The sequence below is a fragment of the Amphiprion ocellaris genome, chromosome 12 (genome assembly GCF_022539595.1).
Source record: "Amphiprion ocellaris isolate individual 3 ecotype Okinawa chromosome 12, ASM2253959v1, whole genome shotgun sequence".
Taxonomy (NCBI): domain Eukaryota; kingdom Metazoa; phylum Chordata; class Actinopteri; family Pomacentridae; genus Amphiprion; species Amphiprion ocellaris.
Window position 1 is genome coordinate 13,248,590 of NC_072777.1, and position 25,905 is coordinate 13,274,494.

Genomic DNA, 25,905 nt, shown 5'->3' on the forward strand with positions numbered 1-25,905 from the left:
CTGATAGATTAACAATCACACTACTGTTCTCAAATTGTCAAACCAACCTGCGACTCTGCTTGCACTTTGTGCAAAGTTGTACTTGCTGCCATAACTCACAGTTGAGTCAACCTTTCTCACTTTCATCCATACTGTCTCACAAGTGGCTGAGATGTTTGGCCCTCACATACTTTGGCTTCCAGCTCGCAGGTCACAGTGAAGCTGTCTTTCACTACGTATGCTACAGATTTACTCATTTTGGATCTGTCTGCTTACATTCTGCATGTCCTTCCACTCAGATGCAGGGGCTAACTCTTTGCAATATAGTACACAAAAATGTGAGGAGTAAATTTTCAGTTTTTGTCAAACAATTTGGGGAAACAAACTTGCCACACAACAGGACACACATAATACAATACAAACATCGGTTTATTGTTACTGTCATTTCATATCCATGACCACAGCACTGCACTTTTTTCCTTGCTTGATATACTGTGAAGTACATGTCTTATTCAAGCTCAAGTTCTGGAAATCCAACACCAACAATGTCTTCCTCTTCAACCTGGTCCTGGCTGACATTCTCCTGCTCTTCTGTTTGCCAATAAAGGCATATAACTTCATCGACGGAGAGAGGAGGAGTAAGAACGACACCGTCTGCAAAGCTATGCTCTTCATGTTGTTTTTAAACCGCGGCGCCAGCATCGCCTTCCTAACAGTGACTTCCATTGATCGATACTTTAACGTGGTGCACCCTGGTCGAAAGAATCTCCTAAAAGCGCTCAAGAAATCTCCTCAGATCTCCATTCTCATCTGGCTGCTACTTCTGCCTCTCACCATCCCCACCATGCTCAAGAACTTTGATTGCTGCAACAGCCACAAAAGCGACGCAAAAGACGACACCTTAGTCAAGGTAATGTTTATGTATTAAATCTACTATATACTGTCTCTACATTTCATTTAAGTGTTGTCTGTTTTTGACAGGTTTTCAGTATCAGTCCCAAAATTCTAGTGTAGTGAATGAAATGGAATAAATGATTCATCCACACCTGTTCAGCTTTACAGGAAAACACTTTTATGTGGGCGTGTTTATGACTGTTTCTCATGTCAACTCTGTGACTTGTGACCATGTGGCAACACAGTGCTGAATAAGCAAGCTTTAAGGACAATGTTGGCATCAAAATCTGGATGTAATACACAGAGTTGTGCAATCTGAAGGACGAGAGAAGACAATGATGGTAAAAATGTCAAAATGGCTCAATGTTAATATTAAGGAGGTTAAGAGCTTTAATCATGACTAAAGAATGTGGGTCCATGATGTCCTTTCAGAGAGAACAGAGGACGGAGGGTTATCTCGTCCAAGAGCTCCACTTAGAGCATGTTTCCAGAGTTATTTTTTGCACTGCCACAGCACACAGCATTGCTACAGAAAGAGACATGTGGAACCTGGACTGTGTGAAATTGCACCACACAGCAAGGAAATGTTTGGAAAAGATGTGTGTATGTTGAAACTAGATTCTTATATTACACAATAGAGATCATATGCATGACAGGAATTATGAGGAAGCATGCCTATAATTGTTTAAATTAAAACACCTCAGAGTGCATTGTTGTGTTATACCATGGTCACACACTAACAGAAGTTATGTTTACGTTGTTAAATTATTGTCTGACTAGTTTCACTCGTAAAATGACAATTCATTCAGTCTATTCTCATACATTTTAGAGGAAATTTTACTTTTTGACATCTGTAGTGTATAGGTTAAGATTTCATTATGTATAAATAACAACACCTAATAGTCTTGTGAAATGTAATATTACTACCAATGAATCTAGTGATTTCAACCTTCTTGTCTTATGTTACATTTGGGTTGCACTTTAGTGATATGTCACTGAAATAGGCAAAATAAGATAAAATTATCCAATAATTCATAAAAGCAATGGTGGTCCAAAACAGGCAAAACAAAAATAGTAGTAGAGCTTTTTTCCCATCCCTCCTGTCCCATGACTATATTATATTAGTGCAAAGTTGAAAAGACGCTGCGCATCAAGCTGGAAACCGCTGGGCTAAACTGCCAAACTAATGAAGTTAAAACATGCTCCAACTTGATCAGCTGCAACATCAAACTGTACATGTCTTTGTTATACAAATATATCCAAGAAGCTTTTATTATAAGGTTAAGATCCTACAATCTTTATTAGATACATTTACCTGACTGGAATCTATCCCAGCAGACGTAGGGTGAAGGCAGGGGACACCCTGGACACACCTGTCACAGGGTTACATAGAGACAGACAACTAAGCACTCTCACATTCACACCTACGGACAATTTAGAACCACCAATTCAACTCTTTTGACTGTGAGAGGAAGCCAAAGAACCCGGTGAGAACCCATGCAGGCACAGGGAGAACATGTAAACTCCACACAGGTGCAGGCCGGAACACGAACCAGGGATCTTCTAGTTGTGAGGTGACACCGCTAACTACTGAAACACCATCTCGCCCTACAGTATTATATACAATGCAAATTTCCCTGGCTTATTTAAATATTAAGCTTAAGAATCTACAATATTAACCACGAAAAACGCAAAGAGCCCAAATATTCCTCATCAGCAAGCACTCAGTGACACTGCAACAGAAGTCATTAATTACACTCAATCACTGCAATTATTAACCTGATAATTAAGGAACAAGTGTCTCAATCAAGGTATATAGTGTAGGTAATGATGAGTTACATGAAAATAGGTTGGGAGATATGATAATAATGAATGATCAGCTCATAGTTCATAAGTATCCATGAATTGTGTGAAAACCTCCTCCTTTATGCCCCGAGCAGTTCATGATTATCTCACTGTTATCTGTCATTTTTATGACCTCACATGGCACATCATACTGCAACTGATGATTAAGTAATTGGTAATGAGTGAGTCTAAGTTCGAGACGCTCAGCAGCTGATTCATTGTTATTCTGGAAAACTTACCGACTGTCAACAGGAACTGACCTGACTGCAAACAGACAAGGAGACCAGAAAGCAGTCCGTTCTCCAGAAGTGAAGAACCTCCTGTCAGCAAACCCTGACAACAGGTAATCAGACTGCTGCTCTTCAACTCCGGAGGTTTTTGAGGTGTTACTTCTGAACTTATTTGGACTGCACATCTGCAGTTATGTGGTAATTTATAACATTGTGATATTCCTTTCTAGCTTGTAAATATCTGTATATATTGTTATATTTATTTTACTACTACTCTTTTTTCTTCCCTCTTCTACTTTCTTCAATTTTTAAAAAAAATTTTATTCTCTTTCCTTATTCCTTGGGTGACACCAACAGCCGAAACCAAATTCATTGTATGTTGTGTACGTAGTTGGCCATTAAAGCTGATTCCAGTTCTCAGAGTGTTGTTAGTTTTGTTTTACTGTCCTTGACATTGTTAAGCAGTGCTTTGCTTAGATTGATATTTTATGGTTTTCTAATTCTAATTCAGTTTAATTAAACTTTAGCAATCTTTTGTTGGCAAAAGATAGAATCAAAGAAACAAATGGGTCATTACAGGCATTTAAAATATATCAAGTTCAGGAAAAGAAATAAAAACAGTAGGAAATACACAAATTGGGCTATGATAGCAGATGGATAACTCTCAAACTACGTCTTGATGGCAAAACTCAAAGATTTTTCACATTTTGTTGTCATTTGACCTTGTTTTAGTTTTATTTACGGTGAGGTATTCATAAGAGGAAACAATGTTTAAAGATAATAGGTTTTCAAATCAGGATTGGTACCCTCTACTGAAAATCCTTTTGCTAAAATCAAAAATCTATTAAGCTACGAAACAGAAAAAGACTTTAGCATCTTCACCTTTTGTCAAGGTATATTTTAATTGTCCTTTTTTTCATGTCAATGCTGGACAGATCTGCTGAGAGGGAGAAAGAGTTCTTCAAGAAGCAGGTAGAGGAGTATTTCATTCTTAGTGGTATTCTGTAAACAGTTGTGGTCTGCTGTACTGTAAAACTGTAGGACAGTGGAAGATAATTGCTAAATGATGGGATATATTTTTAATCTAGAAAAGAGTTATTTATCCATCCATCCATTATCTATACACCGCTTAATCCTCACTAGGGTCGCGGGGGGTGCTGGAGCCTATCCCAGCTGACTCGGGCGAAGGCAGGGGACACCCTAGACAGGTCGCCAGTATACACATACAAAGACAAACAATCACTCTCACATTCACACCTACAGGCAATTTAGAATAATCAATTAACCTCAGCATATTTTTGGACTGTGGGAGGAAGCCGGAGTACCCGGAGAAAACCCACGCAATGCACAGGGAGAACATGCAAACTCCATGCAGAAAGATCCCGGGAAAGCCGGGACGCGAACCAGGGACCTTCTTGCTGCAAGGCGAAAGTGCTAACCACTACATCACTGTGCAGCCCAAGAGTTATTTATATCACTAGAAAATGCATAAAACAGGTGTTGGCTCTCTTTAATTCTAACACATACAGTGGAATAGATGCAGTTTCAACAACCTATTACACATTTTTTAAAAAATTACATCACAGTATCAGTTTAAAGACATCATTTCCTTCTTGTTCACAGAATAGTCTGCAGTTATTTTTAAGATCTACACGAAAATATACATTTCTGTTGCTCAAACATTCAGACTGACAGTGCAATGAGGTCAACAAATTGTTTCTTCTTGCAGCAGGAGGAGGGCATTTCCAGGATGGACAGAAATAATTTGAAGGTTGCTGACCAGCAGGAGCTCCAGAGGACGGCGTCTCTCAGCCAGCAGCAGCCCAGCAGGAAGTTGACCTCCTCTGCCCCAGCTTTGGTCTTGAAAGATGGACAAGAGCAACTTAAAACCTTCCCGTCTCTGACCTGTCAGCTTGAGCACAGCCAAGAATTTGGCATTTCACAAGACTTTTGCTCTGGTTTCTATAATCTTAATGCACCCAAGTACTCGCAGAGAAACAGAGATCCAGGCCCAGGCTGAGGACGTTTCCCAGATCCATAGCCAAGAACAACCTTACTTCAGGACTCCTACCCTGCTCCAAATTGGCAGGCCGCCTTTCTCAAAAGTCCAAATGAACGATATAACTGATATTCCTGCAACAGAAAGAGCAAAAGAAGTGAAAGTTTGCCAGTTACAAGAGGACATATACAGAGTCAACAAACCTAGAGCTAAATCCCATTTGGAAGTGAAAGAGAATATTACTAACCCTCATTCAGAAGACGTAGAATGCAATCAATCACTCTCCAAGCCAACTGCCTCTGAGAGCAAGTTTTTCAAAAAAAAAAGGGAGAGGGGGGATGAAACTTCAAGAAAAATTGTTGACAAAGACAAGATGAAAGGTCAGTTTGAATTCACAGCACCTCATAGAGAAATAGTCGTTAGCTCACCAGGTGCTGTCTCAGAAGATAGATGGGAACAATCATTGCAGCAGAACAACATGCATGTCTGGACACCCAAGCATCCCACTACTATGTATGAATCAAACCTAGTGCAACTTTTTGTCACCCCAACCTCACCAAGGGACAACAGAGTTTCCCCTCAGGCCTGGAGAAATCAGGAAGTTATTGTTAGTTTTAAGACAGTCAACGACCACATAGGGAGAGTCTCAGACTTGAACATGGAAATTCTATCCACAGGCTGTGATGAAACAAAAACACATTTTCCCCTCTGCCAGTGCAACAAGTCAAGACCAGGAAGCAACACAGGCTCAAACTGGGTCAAAGGTCAAAAGCAAGCTGCAGCAACAGCAGCAGTTTGTCATAGTGCACCAAACAGCACAAGTCAAGCCTCAACATCACTGAAACACAGTACATTTCCCATGCATTCCACGACAAGAAGCACTAGTAGCAGTGGTAGCAGCATTGAGGGTGAAGATAACCCGTCCTCCCAGTGTCACCAGCTTCCCAAGCTCCCATCCCCTCCTCCCCACCTCGGCCTTCAGGATTCCCATTTTATTCTGTCAGCAGAGGATTATGCCAGCGATGCTCCAAGTGAGGCTGAAGAGGGATGGATGATCCAGGAGATCCAGAAAGGGGGTTGAAGACTTGGATCTGGACCTGAACTAGGGCTTCAGCAACAATTCTCTTCCCCTAGCTGCAACAGAGGTGATGAAACTCATCCTAATTTTAATATTTTAATGGTAATTTTATCTCATATTTTTTACATACATTTACAGTGGTGGAAAAAAGCTTTTCGTCGGACACCCTTAAAATTTAACACAATCTCAAATGTTATCATGAAATGTTTGTCAAAAAATCTTTTTTGTCTTTCAAAATGTGTGGCTGTGTTAGACAGACACAAACAAATACAAATTATATTTTTTTGTTTATTGTTTACAAGAAAAACTAACAAAACTAAATTCTTGACAGTTTCAATATGTCAATTCTCAATATTGTTGGTATCAAAGTCAACAAATAACAGAGAATGTGATCAAAACTGAACAAAAAATAAACCATCAAATCATCAAAATAATATTCAGCAGTCCTGCCATTAGCAGCAATAGAGCTCTAATCCTGGCTGGCATGTTCCCCATGAGCTTTTGACATTGTTGAGGGGTAATCTTGTCCCATTCTTCTGGAATTACTGCTTTTAATTCTTCTAAATTCTTTGGTTTACGCTTTGAAACAGACCTTTTGATAATCCACCCCAGATTTTTAATGGGGCTCATGTCCAGGGATTGAACTGGCCACTCCAAGACCTGGATACTGTTCTACTGGTCCTGGATGTGTTCAAGGGGCATTATCTTGTTAAAACATCCAGTTTTTACCCCAATTGAACAGTGCACATGCAGAAGGGAGCATGTGGGTTTTGAGAATGGCATAATGCTTGACAGAGTTCAATGTGTCATCACAGAGAGTGGGATGACCAACACCAGCAGCGCTCATGCATCCCCAAACCATGATACTGCCTCCACCATGCTTGACAGTAGGTACTGTACATGCTGGAGATAATGCTTCACCTGGTCTTCTGCATAGCCTCACATTAGCAGGAGGAAGATAAAGCTGGAAACTGGACTCATCTGACCACAGAATCTTCTTCCAGTTCCTGTCTGTCCAGTTCTTGTGTGCTTGGACCCAACGACGCCAGGCTATCCTCTGTCTCTCATTGATCAGGGACTTCTTGAGAGCCTTTTAGGACCTTGAGCCATGATCTAAAAGTCGACCACGTACAGTGTAGGTGGAACACTGGACACCAGTTTGGTTTGACCACTGCTGCTGAAGCTCCTGTGATGTCGTTCGGTGGTTTTCCCTGCACATGCAGATCAGGATGTCATTTCTTGCTGAAGAAACCCTTGGATGCTCAGATCTTGGTTTGTCTTCCAAGCTGTTGGTTTGTTTGTATTTCTGAAGAGTATCCAACTGCTGAAGGACTGCATCTGCACTTCCTGGCTATCTGGCGGCAGCTGTACCCTTCCTGGTTGAGAATCTGTATGTTCAGGCATGTTTTCTGCATTAGGTTCCTTGTTTTAGCCATTTTTGTCTCTGAAGAACTTTCAAATGTGCTGGCTTTATATAGACACAAAGCCCGGCAACAAAAATTGTATATTTTCATAAAAAGCATGACCTTCATTAGTGGATCACTGGTACCAAAATGACCCAATGCTCAAAATGTCTTATGTATTTTTATGGAACCAATCAATTTCAAGTTTGTAATGGGTTGTTTAGTATTTGTTTAGTATTTTGGTTGTGACTGTACTGAAAGAAATTGCACTTGAAGACCTAAGAGTGATTTCTTAATGCAACATTTTACAGATGCATGGGGTGTTCGAAAACTTTTTTCCACCACTATATGTTCGATTGAATCTGCGTCCTAAAACTGAGAGTGATGTCACCAAGCCTCTAATGGCTCCATTTATTAAAGCAGTGTCTGATATAAGGATGGGATAAAACAGTAGACTTAGTTAAAAGAATAACAACTGTGGTTTACTTCCAGATGTATTCAGAGGATGCCAAATGCTCTTTTTGAGATTCAGTTTGTCTGATATGTTGGTACCAACAATAAGTATTAAACTGATATTGTCTCATTCATGGAAAAATCCACAACGTAAGAATATGCAAGTATTTTTTAGTTCAAAAGTTTAACTGCTGACCACAAAGTGTCCACTGCGTCATTGTAAGGTTAATCTTCGGGTATGTACTGGGCAGATTTTGAGTTTCCACACCACCCTTGTGTAACAATTGTAATGTTACCACATACACACCAAGGCTACACATGCACAGGGACACAGCAGTTTAACACTGGAAAAAACACTGGATGGCCTAAAGCTATTTTAGATTCTCTAAATAAACTCCCCATGGAAACAACAGCAACTTCATTACTATTTATGGTTCAGTCAAAGTTAAAGGAAAATTCCTGAATATTTACACCTGGTGTATTTCTCATAAATGTGGCAGTTGTGTCTCTGAGTCATGCTCTGTGTCCCTGTTGAGGATGTTCAGGGAAAGAAGAAATTGCGCAAGAAGAATTGAAAGTAATAACCGCCCTTCAATTTTTGCACACTTTTGCACACTACTGTGCTACATAGTACATTTTACACATTTAACTTGTAATGACAACGTTTTTGCAAATTACTTACATTTTTTTTAAAAAATTCTCATTAACAAAAGTATTCAGACCCTCTACTGTGGCACTCTAAATTATGGTTGGGTGGATTAAATTTCTGTAATAATATATACATGTTTTTACATTTTGAATGGAATCTGCCTGTGACAAGTATCCGAAGTCCCACAGTCCACACATTATATTTGGACAAAAATGAAGCCATGTCCACCCCTGCAAACCTCTGTGATACATCAGTGATTTAGCACAGCTCAGGACAAGTGCATAAAACCATTTCTAAACCTTTGAATGTTCCCAGTGCGCTCAGCAGCCTCAGTAACTGTGAAATTGAAGCTGTTTGGAACCACCAGGTTGGTTGTTTGGCCAAACTGAGTTACCAAGAAAAATTATAAGTACTTTATCAGGGAGAGGAAGGAAAACAGTTTTCTCATTTGATGAACCGACTAGTGATGTGTCCTTCTCAAATGAAATGACTCTTAGGAGTGAACAATTGGACCCGGCTCCTGCCCGGGAGCAGGCAGGCAGAGAGACAGAGAGAGGAAGAGACACAGAGAGACAGAGACGGAGACAGAGACAGACAGATGCAGAGAGAGAGAGAGACAGAGAGAGACAATGCAATGCAAAGTTGAGAACGTGGGTGACTAGTAAAATCTGAATGAATTTCAATTTCATTGATAATGCAAAGGGGCTGCACAGTGGTGTAGTGGTTAGCACTTTTGCCTTGCAATGAGAAGATCCCTGGTTCACGTCCTGGCTTTCCCGGCATCTTTCTGCATGGAGTTTGCATGTTCTCCCTGTGCATGCGTGGGTTCTCTCCAGGTACTCCGGCTTCCTCCCACAGTCCAAAAATATGCTGAGGTTAATTGATTATTCTAAATTGCCCGTAGGTGTGAATGTGAGAGTGATTGTTTGTCTTTGTATGTAGCCCTGCGACAGACTGGCGACCTGTCTAGGGTGTCCCCTGCCTTCGCCTGAGTCAGCTGGGATAGACTCCAGCCCCCCCCCCCCCACGACCCTAGTGAGGATTAAGCGGTGTATAGATAATGGATGGATGGATGGATGGATGATAATGCAAAGGCAGAGTGTAGAATATGCAACGTTAAAACCTTATATCTAGCAGGCTCTACAAGTAACCTGATCAGGCACATTACAACTGTACATCCATCAGTGCAGCTGGAAGAAGAAAAACAAGCAAGTGAACCTGCTACTAATGAAAGTGCCAGTTTGTCTACTGCAACTGTTGCTGCTGCTGCAGTGTCTACGGCATGGCTCTAGTCTGCGACCAAAATGGTGCATTTGCAAGATTTTTTTGAGACCATAAGAGTTAAAATTTCAAGTGGTCATATTGTGCCAGGTCATGATGATCATTAAACTGTATTGGTGTCGCTCTAACCGGTACAGACAGCTGCTGTGTTAACCACAGTGATGGAAAGTAGTACTTTTGTAACTTTGGTGTACTGTGGTATTTACACTTCTTGTGAAACATGGACCGCACCTACATGTGCTGTTTTTTTTGCTCCTATAGAAAAGATCGCATGTAGAAAAAAATCACTGGATTATATACTGAACAGATACGACTTTAGAACGCACTAGTTGACTCTTTTCAAGGTCACTTTTGGTCACACATCTGTCTGAATACTGCAGCTACCAAGCAGCAGCTGCCAGCAGCCTGCAATATGGGGCATTTAGGGATCACTGGTAAACTGTATTGATGAGAAAATGTTCTGCAAGTGGTGTGTTTTGCCTGTGACAAGGTGCTACCAATGAAAAAGTCTGGAGCCCTGGTCTACAGCGTCATCCAGTAACCACCACAACCACCTAGACCTACAACCCAGAGTCTATGAGACAATTTGTGCAAAAGGCTGTGACTGATTATGAGTGATACTCTATAAAAAAAATTAAACATTTGATATAATTATGTTTTGTACATTAGCAATTAATTTTACACATAATTTTACATTATTTTTGGTAATAAATTAACTGAAGCAACAGAAAATCTGAGGAGCCACTGGGGAGATGAAAGAGACAGCTCTTTTCAGTGAGCCGAGCCATAAGAAAGCCCGTCATTAGAACCAACAGAAGTGAATTATTTAGGCAGAATGCAAAGCACTATGTTTAACATGATGCACTGATCATCACCTGCTAATACCATCCCTACAGCATGGTAGTGGCGGCATTATGGTGTGGGGGTGGTTCTCAGCAACAGTGACAGGAAGGCTGGTCAGAACTGAAGGAATGATGCCTTCTCCCAACTACGGAGAAGTCCTTGAAGAAAGCCTGCTCCAGAGTACAGAGACCTGAGATTCAAGCAGTGGTTCACTTTTCAGCATGACAGTGGCCAAGAGCAAACAGCTAGGAGACAAGTCTCTGACTGTGCTCCAGTGACCCAACCAAAATCCACACTTTAATCCTCAAATCTGTGGAGGGTCTGAAGGTGGCAGGTCAAATACTTCCCATCCAATATGACAAAGTCTGAGATGATCTGCCTGGAAGATGGGCTAAACTATTCAAATAGACAATACAAACCCTGTAGAGACTTACTCAGGTAGAACTGGAAGCTGTAGCTGTTGCCAAAACCCTTCTACTTTGTAGAAATAACGGTGGGGGGACACTTTTGTAAATGAGGCATTTTAGTAGTTTTATTACTGAAAACATGTTTTTACTTTGCCTATTAATGTGATGCTTCTTTAAAGTCACTTTTGTGCATTTTTAATGTCTAGGGAGTTAGAAGATGTTGAAAATACAGCCTCTGAAACCAAGAAGAAAACTTGATAAACCAGATAAAATGAAAACATCACAACCATCATGTGGCTTTCACAGGTAAAACATCCTTTGGTAGTCTGATAGCATGCAGAATGCAGTTTTACTATGGTGCCACCTGATCAGCAATTTTCTGTATCTAGGTGGAGGCCGGAAAGTAAGTTTGTATCAATTTACCATTTCGGTGTGATGCCAGTGTAAGCTCACTTTCTGATTCTATCTTTTCTTTCCACCCAAGAGTGCTTGCACACAAAATGATGTGCAAATCTAAACCACAAAATGCCACAGTTCTGCTAGAGTCAGCTAATTATAAGTGTCATCGAGTCGGTAAAGTTTTCATTATAATGAGAGTAATTATGAACTTTGGGACTGGTGTTGTTGACAGAGCCTGTTCAGTTTTGAAAATCTTTTCGAGCCAGTGTTAAGGTGATGTCAAAGCCAGTCTGTCAGTCCACACTGGTCCAGACCAAAATCTCTCTGCAGTGTTTAGACAGATTGTAATTCATTTTTGATCACAAGTTTATGGTTCCTACAAGATGAATCCTAAGAGCTCCGGTAATCCTGTGTACTATTCTTTACTAAAGATCCCCTCTAGTGAAATCATGTTTTAACCTTGTTCACATGTCCCTATGGAGATTTTTATCTGCTAGACATTGTGAGCACAATAAGCAGTCTAAGCCATGGCTGCTATTTCAGCCTTGAATCTGCAGCGGTCCTATGACATTCTCAAAAGCTCACGTTCAGAATTCCAGGGTTTCATACATAACAGACCTAAGGAACCAGTGCAGTACTACAACTAAATTTTGCAGTATTTTTGCAGCAGACTTGTGAATTGATGTAGTTGAGATGCAGGAGGTGGTGGAGGGTGGATGGAGAAAGACAGTTTTAGCTAATATGATAAATACAGTTCACAAACCTGCTTTACATCACACTGGACACCAGCTGTTAGCATTGTCATTTGTGAGCATGTTAGCATCCTGATAATAGAATTTACACTACTACCCAAAAGTTTGGACACACCTTCTCATTAAATGCTTTTTATTTATTTGTATTAATTTCTACATTGTAGATTAATAGTGAAGATTAACGCTTTTTTGTTTACACCATAATTTCATATGTGTTGTTTTGTAGTTTTGATGTTTTCAGTATTAATCTACAATGAATAAAATAAATAGAAAACATTGAATGAGAAGGTGTGTCCAAACTTCTGACTGGTAGTGCTTTGCTGTGATCAGCTACACTCTCACAGGACAGTTATTGGGACTGTAGACTCTTATTTTCCCCTTAACTCTTGAAGATTTCAACACACCCCATTGAAAATCAAGATAAAACAAAATGATAACAAACTGCTGGTTTAGTTTATTCACATGAGATTATTTATGTAGTCGGTTCACAATTCATGTTTAGTTTTTTTTCCATTTGGAAGACTTCAACAATTTCCCTCCCTCTGTTTCATGTAATAGCCATTACTGTGGGCGTGTTTCATTTTTTAAAATTATTTCTAATGTTTTGCAATATTTCCTATATTACTCTGTGTGTGTACAGAGAAGGAGTGGATCCAAAAGATGATCTCAAGAGCTGCAAAGAAGATAACTTCCTCTCTGACAGAAAAGACAGTCAGGCCATGAGAAGTCGACACAATCTACACAAACTGGAATCCACAGAGGTTCAAGTCAGTCTCAAATTCTAAGTCCACTCATTGTTGTCCACTTTTGTCATGATGATCACGATGAAGGAATATGTAACCTAATGCAGGTCAACAGCACGACTCTTTCTTGCACTAGGATGGCACAGAAGCTTTTTTTTTAAGCTTAGTTAATCACAGCATGCCAAATTGTGTATTTTTTGGTGACTTATCATTCACTAATGTAGGCATGACTACCAAGCAGAAATGCATTATAAGGAATCATATACAGTCTAATAGGCCTTTTAACCCTAAACTGGGTTTTAAAAAAATGTGGAAATTCTTCCAAGTTATGCTTTTTTAATTGTTGACGTTACAATGAGATTACATTAGGATTCGGAACTCCAGTTCGTTAAGTATATGTTGGCTTCACTATTGATTGTGAGGGGTGGCCAGAGCTACACATGCAAGCTACAGAACACTGTGGCAATAATAGTAATAGCCCTACAAATGCTACTTCTTAGTGGTATAAAATGGTTGGAGGTTTTGACTTTTCATGGGATTTGTTGACGGTAATAAAGAGATGAAACAACACCTGCTTTATCCTTTAAGCCACAAAAATACTGTCCTGGCAGCAGTACAGTATTGCTTAACAAACTCCTTCACATGACATCATGGACCTGTTTCACAACTCCACCTCTCTTACTGAGCTGTATACACACACTTTTTATTGGTTCAGAGACACGTTGAACGTGAACTGCTCCATCGTGAAACTGCTGTGTAACACAGTCTGTGTCGGACTCATGCCTTGATAATAATTTACTATCCTGCACTCGTGAGAAGTTCCTTTTAAGTTTTCTCTTGAGCTGTGAGCACCGCCCAGTCCTACAGCATGTATGTTACAGAACTGGTATCACCAGTATTGTTGTGTCATTTGCATTCAGTAGAGAACAAGCTTTTTACTTTACAAAGACTTTCAGTTTCTACCTCAGCCAATGTAATGTTCAATGTAATACAGGACGAGTGAAATAAATGTTAAACTTCACTTTTTACCTACTTTCATTGGAGAACATTTGATTAAGCATTTGTTGTAGGTGTTGGTGCTGGGAAATCACTATGCAATTATCTGACTAATCCTAATTTGACCTGAAAACCCGCATAGTTGTCTGTGTTACCTATAAATCACTGGTTGGAAATTTAATCTAGATAACTCTATGGCACATATTTTCTCTTAATTGCTTTGTGTTTCGCCGTTGGAGCAGACCAGAACAAGTCACTGCCTGTCTTTTATCTGATTTATTCATCTGCTTGTCATACTGGAGACGATTACCTCTACTGCTTTACAGACTTAACATGAGGAGGCATGATAAATGCTGCTGCTATTTGACAGACACTAAGACTTTAACATACCATCACAGTCCTGTGCAAACAATGCTTTTATATAGAACGAGTGAGATACGGTCCTAGATGTCAGTGTTTTTATAGATTTAGAGGGTTGCAGGGTGCTTGTGAAGCAAATGAAAAACGGCTACACTATGCCTAAAATATACTCTCCGGACATAATTCAATCACGGTCTTATTATCTTTGTAAATATTGATCTTTGTGTCATTTGATATCCTGGGAAAAAACACAGTGAGCTTTGATTCTTGGCTGATCAGGAAGCATCACAGCTTTTCCTCTCAGTTAATGAGCACATCCACATTTCTGTTTCCTCACAAACCACATCAATTTCCGACCAAAAAATTTGTCTTATGAATCTCAAGAGAGAAGCTCATATCTCTGGCTAAAAACAATGCGGTTTAATAGAGCAGCACTGCAGCTTACAAGGCTCAGTTCTTGTGTAAACTTAAACTGTGTGGCCTATGACAGGATGCAGTTTGTGTTGCTGCCGACTTGTGTTATACCGGCAGATGCTTCTATTATTTTGTCCACCTCACGTTCAGTATCTAAAAGAGACATCTGTGTATTAGACAAAACATTTCAATAGCAACACATATTCTTAAATAATCAGCCAATAAATTTAACACAACAACATTATGCATCTTGACACTGCAGCTAATTAAATTGTCACTATAGCATTTTCAGAATGTCACCTTTCAAAAACTGGAGACTAAATTATTAGCTGCACATTCATTATCAGAATCAATAGAAGTTCATTTTTAACAATAAAGTAGATGACTTCATTTTATTTAGTGGAAAATCTTTCTTTTACATATAAAGTGGTTTAATCCCCAGAATTATGAGATTTTAAAAAAGTTTTTTCTCAGGAAGCCTGAAGTGATTTCCTGTCTTGTGATGGAGACTCATGTCATCAGGTGTGATGCAGTGCGGTTAAACACATCATGGCGTAAATCTGGGAAAAACGTTTACAAACATACTCCCACTTCTTTCGTTCAATACGTGAGTCACAAGCAGAGTGACATTGAGAAGGTTTACACTCTGTGCTTGTGTTGATGCTGTGTGTGTGTGTGTGTGTGTGTGCGTGCGTGCGTGCGTGCGTGCGTGCGTGCGTGCGTGTGTGTGTGCAGGCCCTTCAGCAGCAGTTTCAGCAGAGCCAGAGTAATTGGTTTGTAGTTCAACGCCAGCTGAAGGAACTGACGAGTGAAAACTGTGACCTGAGGAGGAAACGCTCAGCTGTGCCACAGTGCCGTGCAGTGGCCGGCAGATGTACTGCACCTGCTGCGCACCAGGATCCACAGACAGAGGTAAAATACACTCAGTGATTCTTGTCTGATGTCGTTTGAATCAATGCATTAATCAGCATGTACATTTTCAGTTTGTAAATATGGGAAATGAGTCACTCATGAAGTAACACAACAACAAGCAAAAAAATTTGCATTTGGAATTTAGACATTTTTAAGTGCTATTATTGTTTTGTGGTTGGTGTCTATAATGTGACACAGCATTTATACATATGAAACTGAAATTTTGTACACTTGTGGACAACAAATGTGGGAACAGGTAACATAAAACATTTGAACATTTATACAATCCATAGCTAAACAGGTTCACTGTAAAAAAAAAATCAAAAAATCCTGTGGAATTTTCAAAAATTAATTTCAAATAATTGTGCCCTTAGTGTCCATTACTTTTAAAACAGATCATTTATACCTTTACATCCAATGCTAAGAGTGTCTTCTTCAACCTCATCCTCAGCAGGTTCTGGGAATTTTTTCTTTTTGCTCCTGTCATATTTTTACTCACTGTGAGATAATTTTTCACTTTAAAGCAATGTAAAGTCCTGTATCTCTATTGCCATTTACACATTTTTAAAAACAAAATGTAGAACAAGAAAAGCACTCAGAGAGCACAGTACTCCACCAAGGCTGCTCAGTCATATCATTTCCAATGGCTGAAATTTTGAAAACAATTGTGGCAGAAATCAGAGCACCGTAGAATGTAGCCTATTAGTATAGATATACCCTCAAACAAAATGACCTTGTGCTGAGCACAGGCATGTTTTATGCATGTGTACATTATGTATATGTTATACATACCGAATCACATGACCCAAATATGTAGCAGACGGCGGGAATTGATGGGACTCGGAAACACCCCCACAATTTAATCAATTGTTCCTTGTATCATTTCTGACAGATAAGTCCTGATAAGTTCTTTGTCAATTTGTAGTAAGATCACAATCATGTGATCATCATTAGACAGCTGACGTAGTGTTCACCTGTTGTCATAGTTACAGTGACACATCTCACTATACAGAAATCTTTAACAAATCTGTGGATCCAGACTATAAGCCACATCAATCCAATCCATTGCCAATATCTAATCAGTTGGTCCTTGTGTCGTTTCTGACTTTCTCTGAAAATTTCATCCAAATCCGTTTTTAAGTAATGTTGCTATCAGACAGACAAACGCCGAGGTTCCTTGGTGGAATAATGAAGTGATTTAGATAAAATATCACAACATAAGCTTTGGTTTTGGTTAATTTTTCCAACAGGTCACACATACTTAGTTCAATGACCATCGAAAAGTTGAAAATCCAACAAATTTTTCTGCTTTTACAGTTTCTTGCTCTGATTGGAATAGTTTTTTTTCTAAAAAGATATGTCTTTTAAACCTGCCGGCTATAGTTTAGGGTTTCAGAGGGTTGAGTCATTAACAGCTCAATCATTCTTGCATAGCAAGCAATGATCAACACCCACTATTAATATTCTGCTGAATGGATAAAGCTGTGCAGCATGGAGGTGATAGAAGGTCAGGCCTGTGTTTGTTGCTTTTCCTTGGACACATTCTGCAGAAATACAAAATGGTAAAATCCTTCCTAGTTTGTACAATAGTTCACTTACAGGAAACAGCAAGATTCCTGAAGGTGGGTTTATACTGTTGCAAAGAGTAAGGAGGAGCTTTTTAAAGGTTTTGATCTGTTTAACACGTATTTAAAAAATATGTAATAGAGTAGAACCTAACTTTGTGAGCAGGTTGCAGAGGTAACACTCACTTCTTACTTTAAATGGCAACTGCATAATTCTTAATCAAATTAGAAATCATCTGAAGACATAAAGCCTCACAATACAAATGCAGTAAACCATTTGAAGACACCAATGCTACTGCAACAATAATGCCTTACTTTGAAACAAGAGCGCAGCAAAATGGGCATTTCTTACCTTTTCTGTCATAGTCCAACAAACAAAATGTTTCAGAAATGTGTCATTTTTTTGTAAAAAAGCAGCGTGAGTGATCAGAGGTTACTGCCTATGTGTAAATCATTCTCACACAATTGGCTTTATTTGGCCAACATTTTGCAACTCTAATGCTGAATTTACCAATTTTCTTTCTGAGAGATTTGCTCATAGAAGTGTTCCAAGTCAGTTTCACTGTCTTTACTGAACAACATATTATAAATCCCTGGTTAAAGCCTGATGAGAGCCACCTGTTTATGATGAGGTGCACGTTTGTGAGATTTGATCACTACCAGCATCACACTACATGAAACTGCCATATAAGGCTGCATGTTCTGCTACATTTGTGAGCAGTTTCAGTCACAGAAATGTTACCAGAGAGTGAGAAGGAGAATTTCACACCACAATACATCAAGTTCTGCTTTGGATATCAGCAAACAAAAACAGAACAAGTTTATTAGTGTCAAAAGTTTGAATAAAACAGTTTAGTTAACTGATATCAGGAGAGGTTGCTGTGCCACTAAAATGTGCCACATAAATTCCAATAGATATCTAAATAATATATAAATAAAATAAAATATCTGGTGGACAGAATGTTATCTTTGTATGAAGCTCATCCTAGTCGTATATTTTTGTTTATTTCTTCATTATATTTAAAAACACGCAGGTTATGAATGAAGGTCAGAGTGGAGTGTTTTGTTCCTGTGTGGAGACACAAACCACCTGTACATAACTCATACATCAGGCCTGGAACATTTCAAAATTGTATTAGTACCAAAGAGAAACGTACGAGAAAATTGGTCAATATTATAAATTCTTAAATAGCTCTTAGAGGCCACATAAGAACCAATCTGTGGTCCTCACACGTTGTTTGAGGGACATATTGAGGCTGTTTTATATTACTGGCAATACAAACCCTAAAAATCAATATTTGCTGGGTGGAAAATTGATGGAACGCTGTTAAGCCAATAAGACAAGCTGTATTTTGCATTACATGGATAATTTAGTTTGTTTTCAATCAGCTATTAGCAAAAGCATGACTGCGGTTTGTGTAATACTGATGGCTTTATGCCTTTTAAGCAATCATGTACACAACAAAGGCAGGGAGGGGTCTCAGTTAAAATGTTCTGCCTTTTCCTGCTGTAACTTCATTAGCTGATGGAAATAAATGAAGTCATGCTGCCCTCCGCTGGCTCTGAGTTTACTAGAAATCCTAGAAAGAGCAGCCAGTAGAGGATGAAAGCAACATTAGAGAGAGTTAGATCACTTTGACTAAATGCTCAGGCTGATGTATCTCTCATATTAACACGAATTAATAGTAATTGTTTTGAGAGGCATAACCCTAAAATGTCATAAAACCCAGGAAATGCATTAATCAGCTGCATTTACACCAGTAATATTACAGTTTATACTTGTAATAATGTGTGCTTTTCCGGTTTGAAACTGTAAATCCTTATTTCTGTTGTACAGAAATTCTAGAGGTCACCTTTGTCTCCGCAGAGTAAATCTTGTTGGTATCAAATTATTCAAGTGTATAATACACTGTTAAGTGCTCTTTAAGCACCCTGGCAATAATTTATGAGGACAGACAAAAGATGGTGTCAAAGCACTGACTGACCTCATTACATGTTTATCCAGTGCAAGTTGATATGTTTCCTGTGCTACTTCTGTCACTGCCCAAACCTGATTTTACCCTTAAACTTAAAGGGTCACTCGCATATAGCAAAACAAACAAACAAACATAATGCACCTTTAAGCCTAAATAAATGTAACTTTCAGGGGTTCTTAAGGGCAATATATTTAGTTTTATTGAACTGTTGAGCAATAAACTGAATTTGAAACTGTGTTTGCATTGTAGTATATTAATGACAACACAGACACACACACACACACTCATATAATAAGTAATAATGATAAGAATAAACTTCATCAAAAACTTTCCAAGGGCTGCACAGTGGCCTTGGTAGTTAGCACTTTAGCCTTGCAGCTAGGAGATTCCTGGATCTTTCTGCATGGAGTTTGCATGTTCTCCCTGAGCATGTGTGGGTTTTCTCTGGGTTCTCTGGCTTCCTCCCACAGTCCAAAAACATGCTGAGGTTAACTGGTGATTCTAAATTGTCCATGAGTGTGATTGTTTGTCTCTATATGTAGCCCTGTGATAAACTGGTGGCCTGTCCAGGGTGTCCTCTACTTTCACCCTAAGTCAGCTGGGATAGACTCCACCCCCCCCACCCCCCCACCCCCCCACCCCCCAATCCCTAATGAGGATTAAGCGGTGTATAGATAGTGGATGGATGGAAAAACTTTTCAAATCAAAATGCGGTTTTACCTGCTAGAGCTGTTTGTAGAAATGAGTCTAAGTCTCCAACTGGAAAACTTTGCATTGTGCTGTGAATCTACCGTTGCACCATCAGTACTGACCATGCTTTCTTTTTTCAGTCACTTCCACCTGACAGATGCAGCCTGGGGACTTGGACTAACATGGCAAAAAACATCATTTCTACTGACCAGAAGACAAAAACGGTGACATTCCTGAAAGGGGACATCAAACACATTTTGGATGATGGGAAAGTGGTGAGCACTGTGGCTGCTTTGTCTCTTCTGTAACAGAAATCACTGGCAATTCACTGATCTGACAAAACTTTTCAAATGATGATAGTATAATGTTTATTTTTCCTTTGAATTACTAAGGTCATGTGCATGTATCTTACAGGTGTATTGCTATGCTGATTCAAAGACAAGTGCTTTGAAGGCTTTAAAGTGCGTTTCACTGCATTGTTTAACTGTCTATCCTGCAACTTTTCTGTTTTGGTCTTTTAGTGACTAGCTGGTGAATATAATAAAGCAACCAGCAGCTAATGGACCAAAAAGCTATTCTTGTGAATTGTAGAAAATAAAACATAGAGTTGAAGAGCATGAATATTAGACTTATATTTACAGGTGGTCAGAAGCATCCAAAGAACATTAGTGAGCAAGTGTTTGTTGACAAGTTGATCGTAACAGTTTGAAGGCGAAATGTCACTTAAATGTTGCTTACAATTTGTTTCTGCTGCCCCCAAGTGGCTAAAAGAATCTCTTATTTGATAAATAGATGGATGGATGGATGGATGGATGGATGGATGGATGGATGGATGGATGGATGGATGGATGGATAGATAGATAGATAGATAGATAGATTTAACCTTTATTGATCCCGCAGCGTGGAAATTTTCAATGTTACAGCAGCAAATACAAGAAATAGTGCAAGATTCCAATCAATAGTTTACATAAAACAAATTAAAGCATTCTTTTCCCTGAATTATTCTCTTGTGTCAAAATTGAGATAGATATTTTGAATGAATACATCATGAAATTTACCAACTTTTTAATTCATCCAGAAGTTGGATATTCAACCAAACTAGATCCTAGCTTTAAATTAGCAGTAAATAGTCATCTGGTGGCAGACTGACAAAAGAAGGTATCAGTTTGAACCTAATTTGATGCTGTCAGTTGTTGGTAATCTCTAACAGAAAATGGAAAATGTGTACAGACTTAAAGGACCACAGCTCATAGTGTAGCGTTTCTTTCATAATATGTCTCCTTCGGTAACAGAGAAGTGACACCCCGGGGGGAAGATAGAGATCTTATTTCCAGACCAGACCATCAAGTATTTGGAGCCTGATGGCAGCGAGAAGACAATCTTCCCTGATGACACCGTCGTTCACCTTTCGCCGTAAGACTAAAGTCATTACATTATGTCAGGTTGTCTGAACGACGATGGAATCCAGGAAGACTAGCTGTCATTAGGGTGGCTGCTAACAGGTATCCTCATAAATTAGTAAACATTGTCAGAGCAGTATGTGGTAACCAATAACAGGACAGACGCTGACATCATTGAATTTTAATATGCAAACTTCATCATACAAATTAAGAGTTGATATTTTATTTTGACTCAAGTAGCTTCAGAGTTGAAAACTATCATATTTATAGAGATTGTCTGACAATATATGTATTTTAAATCTACGTTTTTAATGCTTAGTTAAAGGACAACATACCTGAATAATCTTTTGTTGACATCACTGGACCTAAAGATATTCTAATTAAACAAAGTGCAAGACCAGCCAATACTGCCCTCAAAGCTAGTCACATTTTTGTGAAATTCTGATCCAGGTTTGCTTTTCTGTTAATTCATGTATCATTTTTACAAACTGGCACTATTAAAAGATGCGCTCATGGATCTGTAGACAACCGTCAGTGGATTATTTTGATATTACAGAGGGTTTTTTTTTTAATATGATTTTTGAGTACATTTCTGGATTTATTTTGGATGAACAACCTTAAAAATAATGATATCCTTGGAAAGTATGTGTATCACAGATTATAGTTTCAGTTTTCAGTCATATATTTTTATTTATATATATATATATATATATATATATATATATATATATATATATATATATATATATATATATATATATATATATATATATATATATATATATATACATAGTTCTATGCACGCTGGTGTACAAAAGGTTGTGCATTAGTCTTAACAAAACAATGTTCATCAATAAGTCATTTGTTCTTTTGCTTTCTGGACCGTTGTGTCCTCCAGGTCAGGTGAGAAGATGGTTGAGTTCCCCAACGGCCACAGAGAAGTCCACACCTCCCAGTACAAGAGGAGAGAGTATCCTGACGAGACAGTTAAGACCCTCTATCCCAGCGGACAACAGGAAACAAAGTATGCATCAGGCCGAGTGCACATCAGAAAAATGAAAGGAGCCACTGTCTCACAACCTGAATGAATGTGTATGTTCACCCATGACAAAGAGCGCTGTGTGTTTGAGTGGATGTGGGAATGTAGCATGTAAATCAACAGACATAATCATGAATGATCAATCACAGATCACACCCTGATAAACATCACTATGACAGTAAATACTCATTTGTCTTTGCTTTTCGCAAGAAAATGGTTAAATTACGTGAATCTGAATGGTTTTTTTGGAATTAATGCTCCACTAACTTGAACAAATATGACTAATATCACAGGACACTGATTCAGCCTGACTGCTTTACCGGAGAAAAATGTTTGACGAATGAAAATGAAATATTTGTACTTTAGAAAGATGAACAAGTCAGAGCTTAGCACTAAACCTCTCGAGTATTTTAGCAACAATTTGCTCGGCTAAAACAGCTCATGTCTGCACGTACACTACCAGTCAAAAGTTTGGACACGCCTTCTTAATGGTTTTTCTTTATTTTCATGACTTTTACTTTGTAGATTCTCACTGAAGGCATCAAAACTATGAAAGAACACATGAAGTTATGTAGTAAACAAAAAGTGTGAAATAAGTCAAAACATATTTTATATTTTTGATTCTTCAAAATAGCCACTGTTAGCTTTGATTACTGCTTTGCACTCTGTTGGCATTCTCTGGATGAGCTTCATGAGATAGTAAGAATCTACAATGTAATCTACAATGTAAAGAATCTACAATGTAAATCGTCATAAAAATAAAGAAAAACCATTAAATGAGAAGGTGTGTCCGAACTTTTGACTGGTAGTGTATATTTGCTTGTGCGATCAAACTGCGAAAATGTAATGACTTTTTGTTCTCTTATATTAAAATTATGAAAAACAGAGAGTTCCGTGAAGAGCAATGCACACCGTTGCTGTTCAGTTTTTTTTTTAAATGCCGGATTTGTTTTCGTGCTGGAGTCGCTCTCGTGTGTCGTCACTTCCTGTCCAATCAGTGGCCTGCACTATGCAGACGTCAAATCTCGGCTCACTTCATCTCGCTTGGAACCTCAGCCGAGAAGGTACGGAAAGTCGTGCCCGATACCATGCATTAATCCATATGGAAACGCTCGCAAACAAAGACGAGCCGAGCCGCGCCGCGCCGAGTAGGTGCTTGTGGAATCGCGGCTTATGTTCTCTTTATTCTCTTTTTCCATGCCTGTTTTCTGTCTATGTTCCTTATTTTTAACAGTTTAAATTCACTTGTATCAGTTTTAGGTGAAATTGAAAAGAGCTAAAAGTCAACTATTGAGTTGTAATCTGTCCTCTGTGTTGGCTGATGAACATACAGGACACTCTGACACTTGCGTATAGAGCGGTATCCTAATTAAGATGTGTTTGATGTCACAGATGATTGGCAGGAGAAGGAGAGTCTGACGGAGGAGCAGAGGAACATTGTCAGCCATTTTGTCTGAGCTCAACAGCGGAGGAAAAATGGATTCTTCACAAAAAGTGAGAAACATATCACTGTAATATCAGTCATTAATTTTGTGTTTGGAATGTCTAAAGTTGCTCAAGTTGGATAGATGATCCAACCAAAGCCAGGTAACGTTGGCTGGAAAGATGTAGCTCTGCAAAGGCAGCTCAACTGAGGATAAAATGGTGGACAGCTAGGAAGCTGTTTATTTTTTGTTTAAGGCCAAACAAACTGCTAGTAAAACATTACGCAAATGTGTTGCATGGTGACGTAGATAAGTAACACACAAAAAGTCTTGTTGTTCAAGCCAGGTGTTCAGGAAGGTAAGAAGCAGCATTTTCTTTGGTAGAGAATAATACATTTGAGCATTGCGAGTTTGCAGGCCTTTATCCTTGGCAAGAAATTCAGACAGTTGAACCCAGAAATTTACTTACACTGTATAAAATGACACATAACCTTGTTTTTTGGAGTTTTTTTTCCAACAATGTCTGACATTAAATCAAACAATGCTCCTCCTGTTTTAGGTCATTTAGGATTTCCAAAATTATATCTATTTGCTAAATGCCAGAGTAACGAAAGAGAGTAATGCGATCCTTCTAAAAATCGACTGCTGCGGAGCTATCGGGACTTATCCGTCAGAAACCAAAGAACAGTTGATTAAAGGGTGTGAGGGTGTTTCCAAGTCCCATCAATTCCTGTCGCCCACTACATTTACATTTATGTCACGCAATTCGGTATCCATACATAATGTACACATGCACAACACTCTGCTCAGCCCAAGGTAAATTTTTATGAATTTTATCTGTCAGAAATGATACAAAGACTGAGCAGCCTTGGCGGAGTACTGCGCTCTGAGTGCTTTTCTTGTTTCACAGTTGCATTTAAATCACTGCCACTGTTTGTGTCTTTGTCTGTTGCTACAGAAGCATGAAAACAGCAATGGAGTGAGACATCAGAAATCTGCAGAGGAAAACAACGGTTCCCCAACAACAACAACCAGAGATGAATCACTCAGTTGTGAGCAATGCAGCAAGACTTTTATCACAGCAACAAAGCTAAGAATTCACCAGCGTATTCACACTGTGGACAAACCGTTCAGTTGTGATCATTGTACGAAGACTTTTACTTACATGAGTAATTTAACAAGACATCAGCTCATTCACAGTGGAGTTAAACTATTCAGCTGTGATCAGTGTGGGAAGACTTTTACTCAAAAGAGGTCATTAACAAGCCATCAACTCATTCACAGTGGAGTTAAACGATTCAGCTGTGATCAGTGTGGGAAGACTTTTACTCACAAGAGGTCATTAACAAACCATCATCTCATTCACAGTGGAGTTAGAGCATTCAGCTGTAATCAGTGTGGGAAGACTTTTACTCACAAGAGGTCATTAAAAAACCATCAACTCATTCACAGTGGAGTTAGAGCGTTCAGCTGTGATCAGTGTGGGAAGACTTTTACTCACAAAAGGTCAGTAAGAAGCCATCAACTCATTCACAGCGGAGGTGAACCATTCAACTGTGATCAGTGTGTGAAAACTTACTCAACATGAACAGTTGTTGATCCATGAATGCCCCCACTCTGGTAGGAAGCGGTACCACTGTGACTACTGTGAAAAAACTTTCAAGCGCCAACAGAGCCTAAAATATCACCAACGCATCCACACTGGATATGATGTGTATGCATGTGATTACTGTGGCAAACCATTTGTACAATATGCACAGTTAAAAGCTCATGAAGTGACCCACACTGGTGTTAAACCATACCTTTGTGACCAGTGTGGGAAAGACTACAGCTACATTGCACAGCTCAGAGCTCACCAATGTGTCCACACTAGGAAGAGACCATACAGATGTGACGAGTGTAAGAAGACTTTTACAACTTTGGGTTCCCTGAAACAACACCAGCAGATCCACACCAGAAAGAAAGCATTCAATCAGTGTCACAGTAAGGTATGTAAAGGTTGTCTCAGCAACAGTGTACACACAAATATGCATTGGATATTTTGGATGTTGTGAAATTTAGTGTGATACTGTTTTGAACAACTGTGGCCAGTCTTGACACAGAAATTTGGTCCAGGTTAATCTGGGGATGTAAGTAAGATTGGGAATTCTGACGTGATGAACATCAGCACAAAC

At 39.0% G+C, this 25,905-nt stretch overlaps 1 protein-coding gene across 1 annotated transcript in view; it reads left to right on the forward strand.

Annotated features, from left to right (window-relative positions):
- LOC111565459 (uncharacterized) overlaps nt 1-25,905 on the forward strand; it is a 41,217-nt gene that overhangs the window by 13,559 nt on the left and 1,753 nt on the right. The window contains exons 3-12 of the mRNA XM_055016204.1: nt 2,971-3,061; nt 3,884-3,920; nt 4,678-6,092; nt 12,853-12,979; nt 15,461-15,637; nt 20,009-20,143; nt 21,161-21,281; nt 22,167-22,292; nt 23,700-23,801; nt 24,690-25,719. Of these exons, the coding sequence (XP_054872179.1) occupies nt 4,922-6,028 (1,107 nt within the window). The 5' untranslated portion in view covers nt 2,971-3,061; nt 3,884-3,920; nt 4,678-4,921 and the 3' untranslated portion in view covers nt 6,029-6,092; nt 12,853-12,979; nt 15,461-15,637; ... (3 more) ...; nt 23,700-23,801; nt 24,690-25,719. The remainder of the gene's footprint in view (nt 1-2,970; nt 3,062-3,883; nt 3,921-4,677; nt 6,093-12,852; nt 12,980-15,460; nt 15,638-20,008; nt 20,144-21,160; nt 21,282-22,166; nt 22,293-23,699; nt 23,802-24,689; nt 25,720-25,905) is intronic.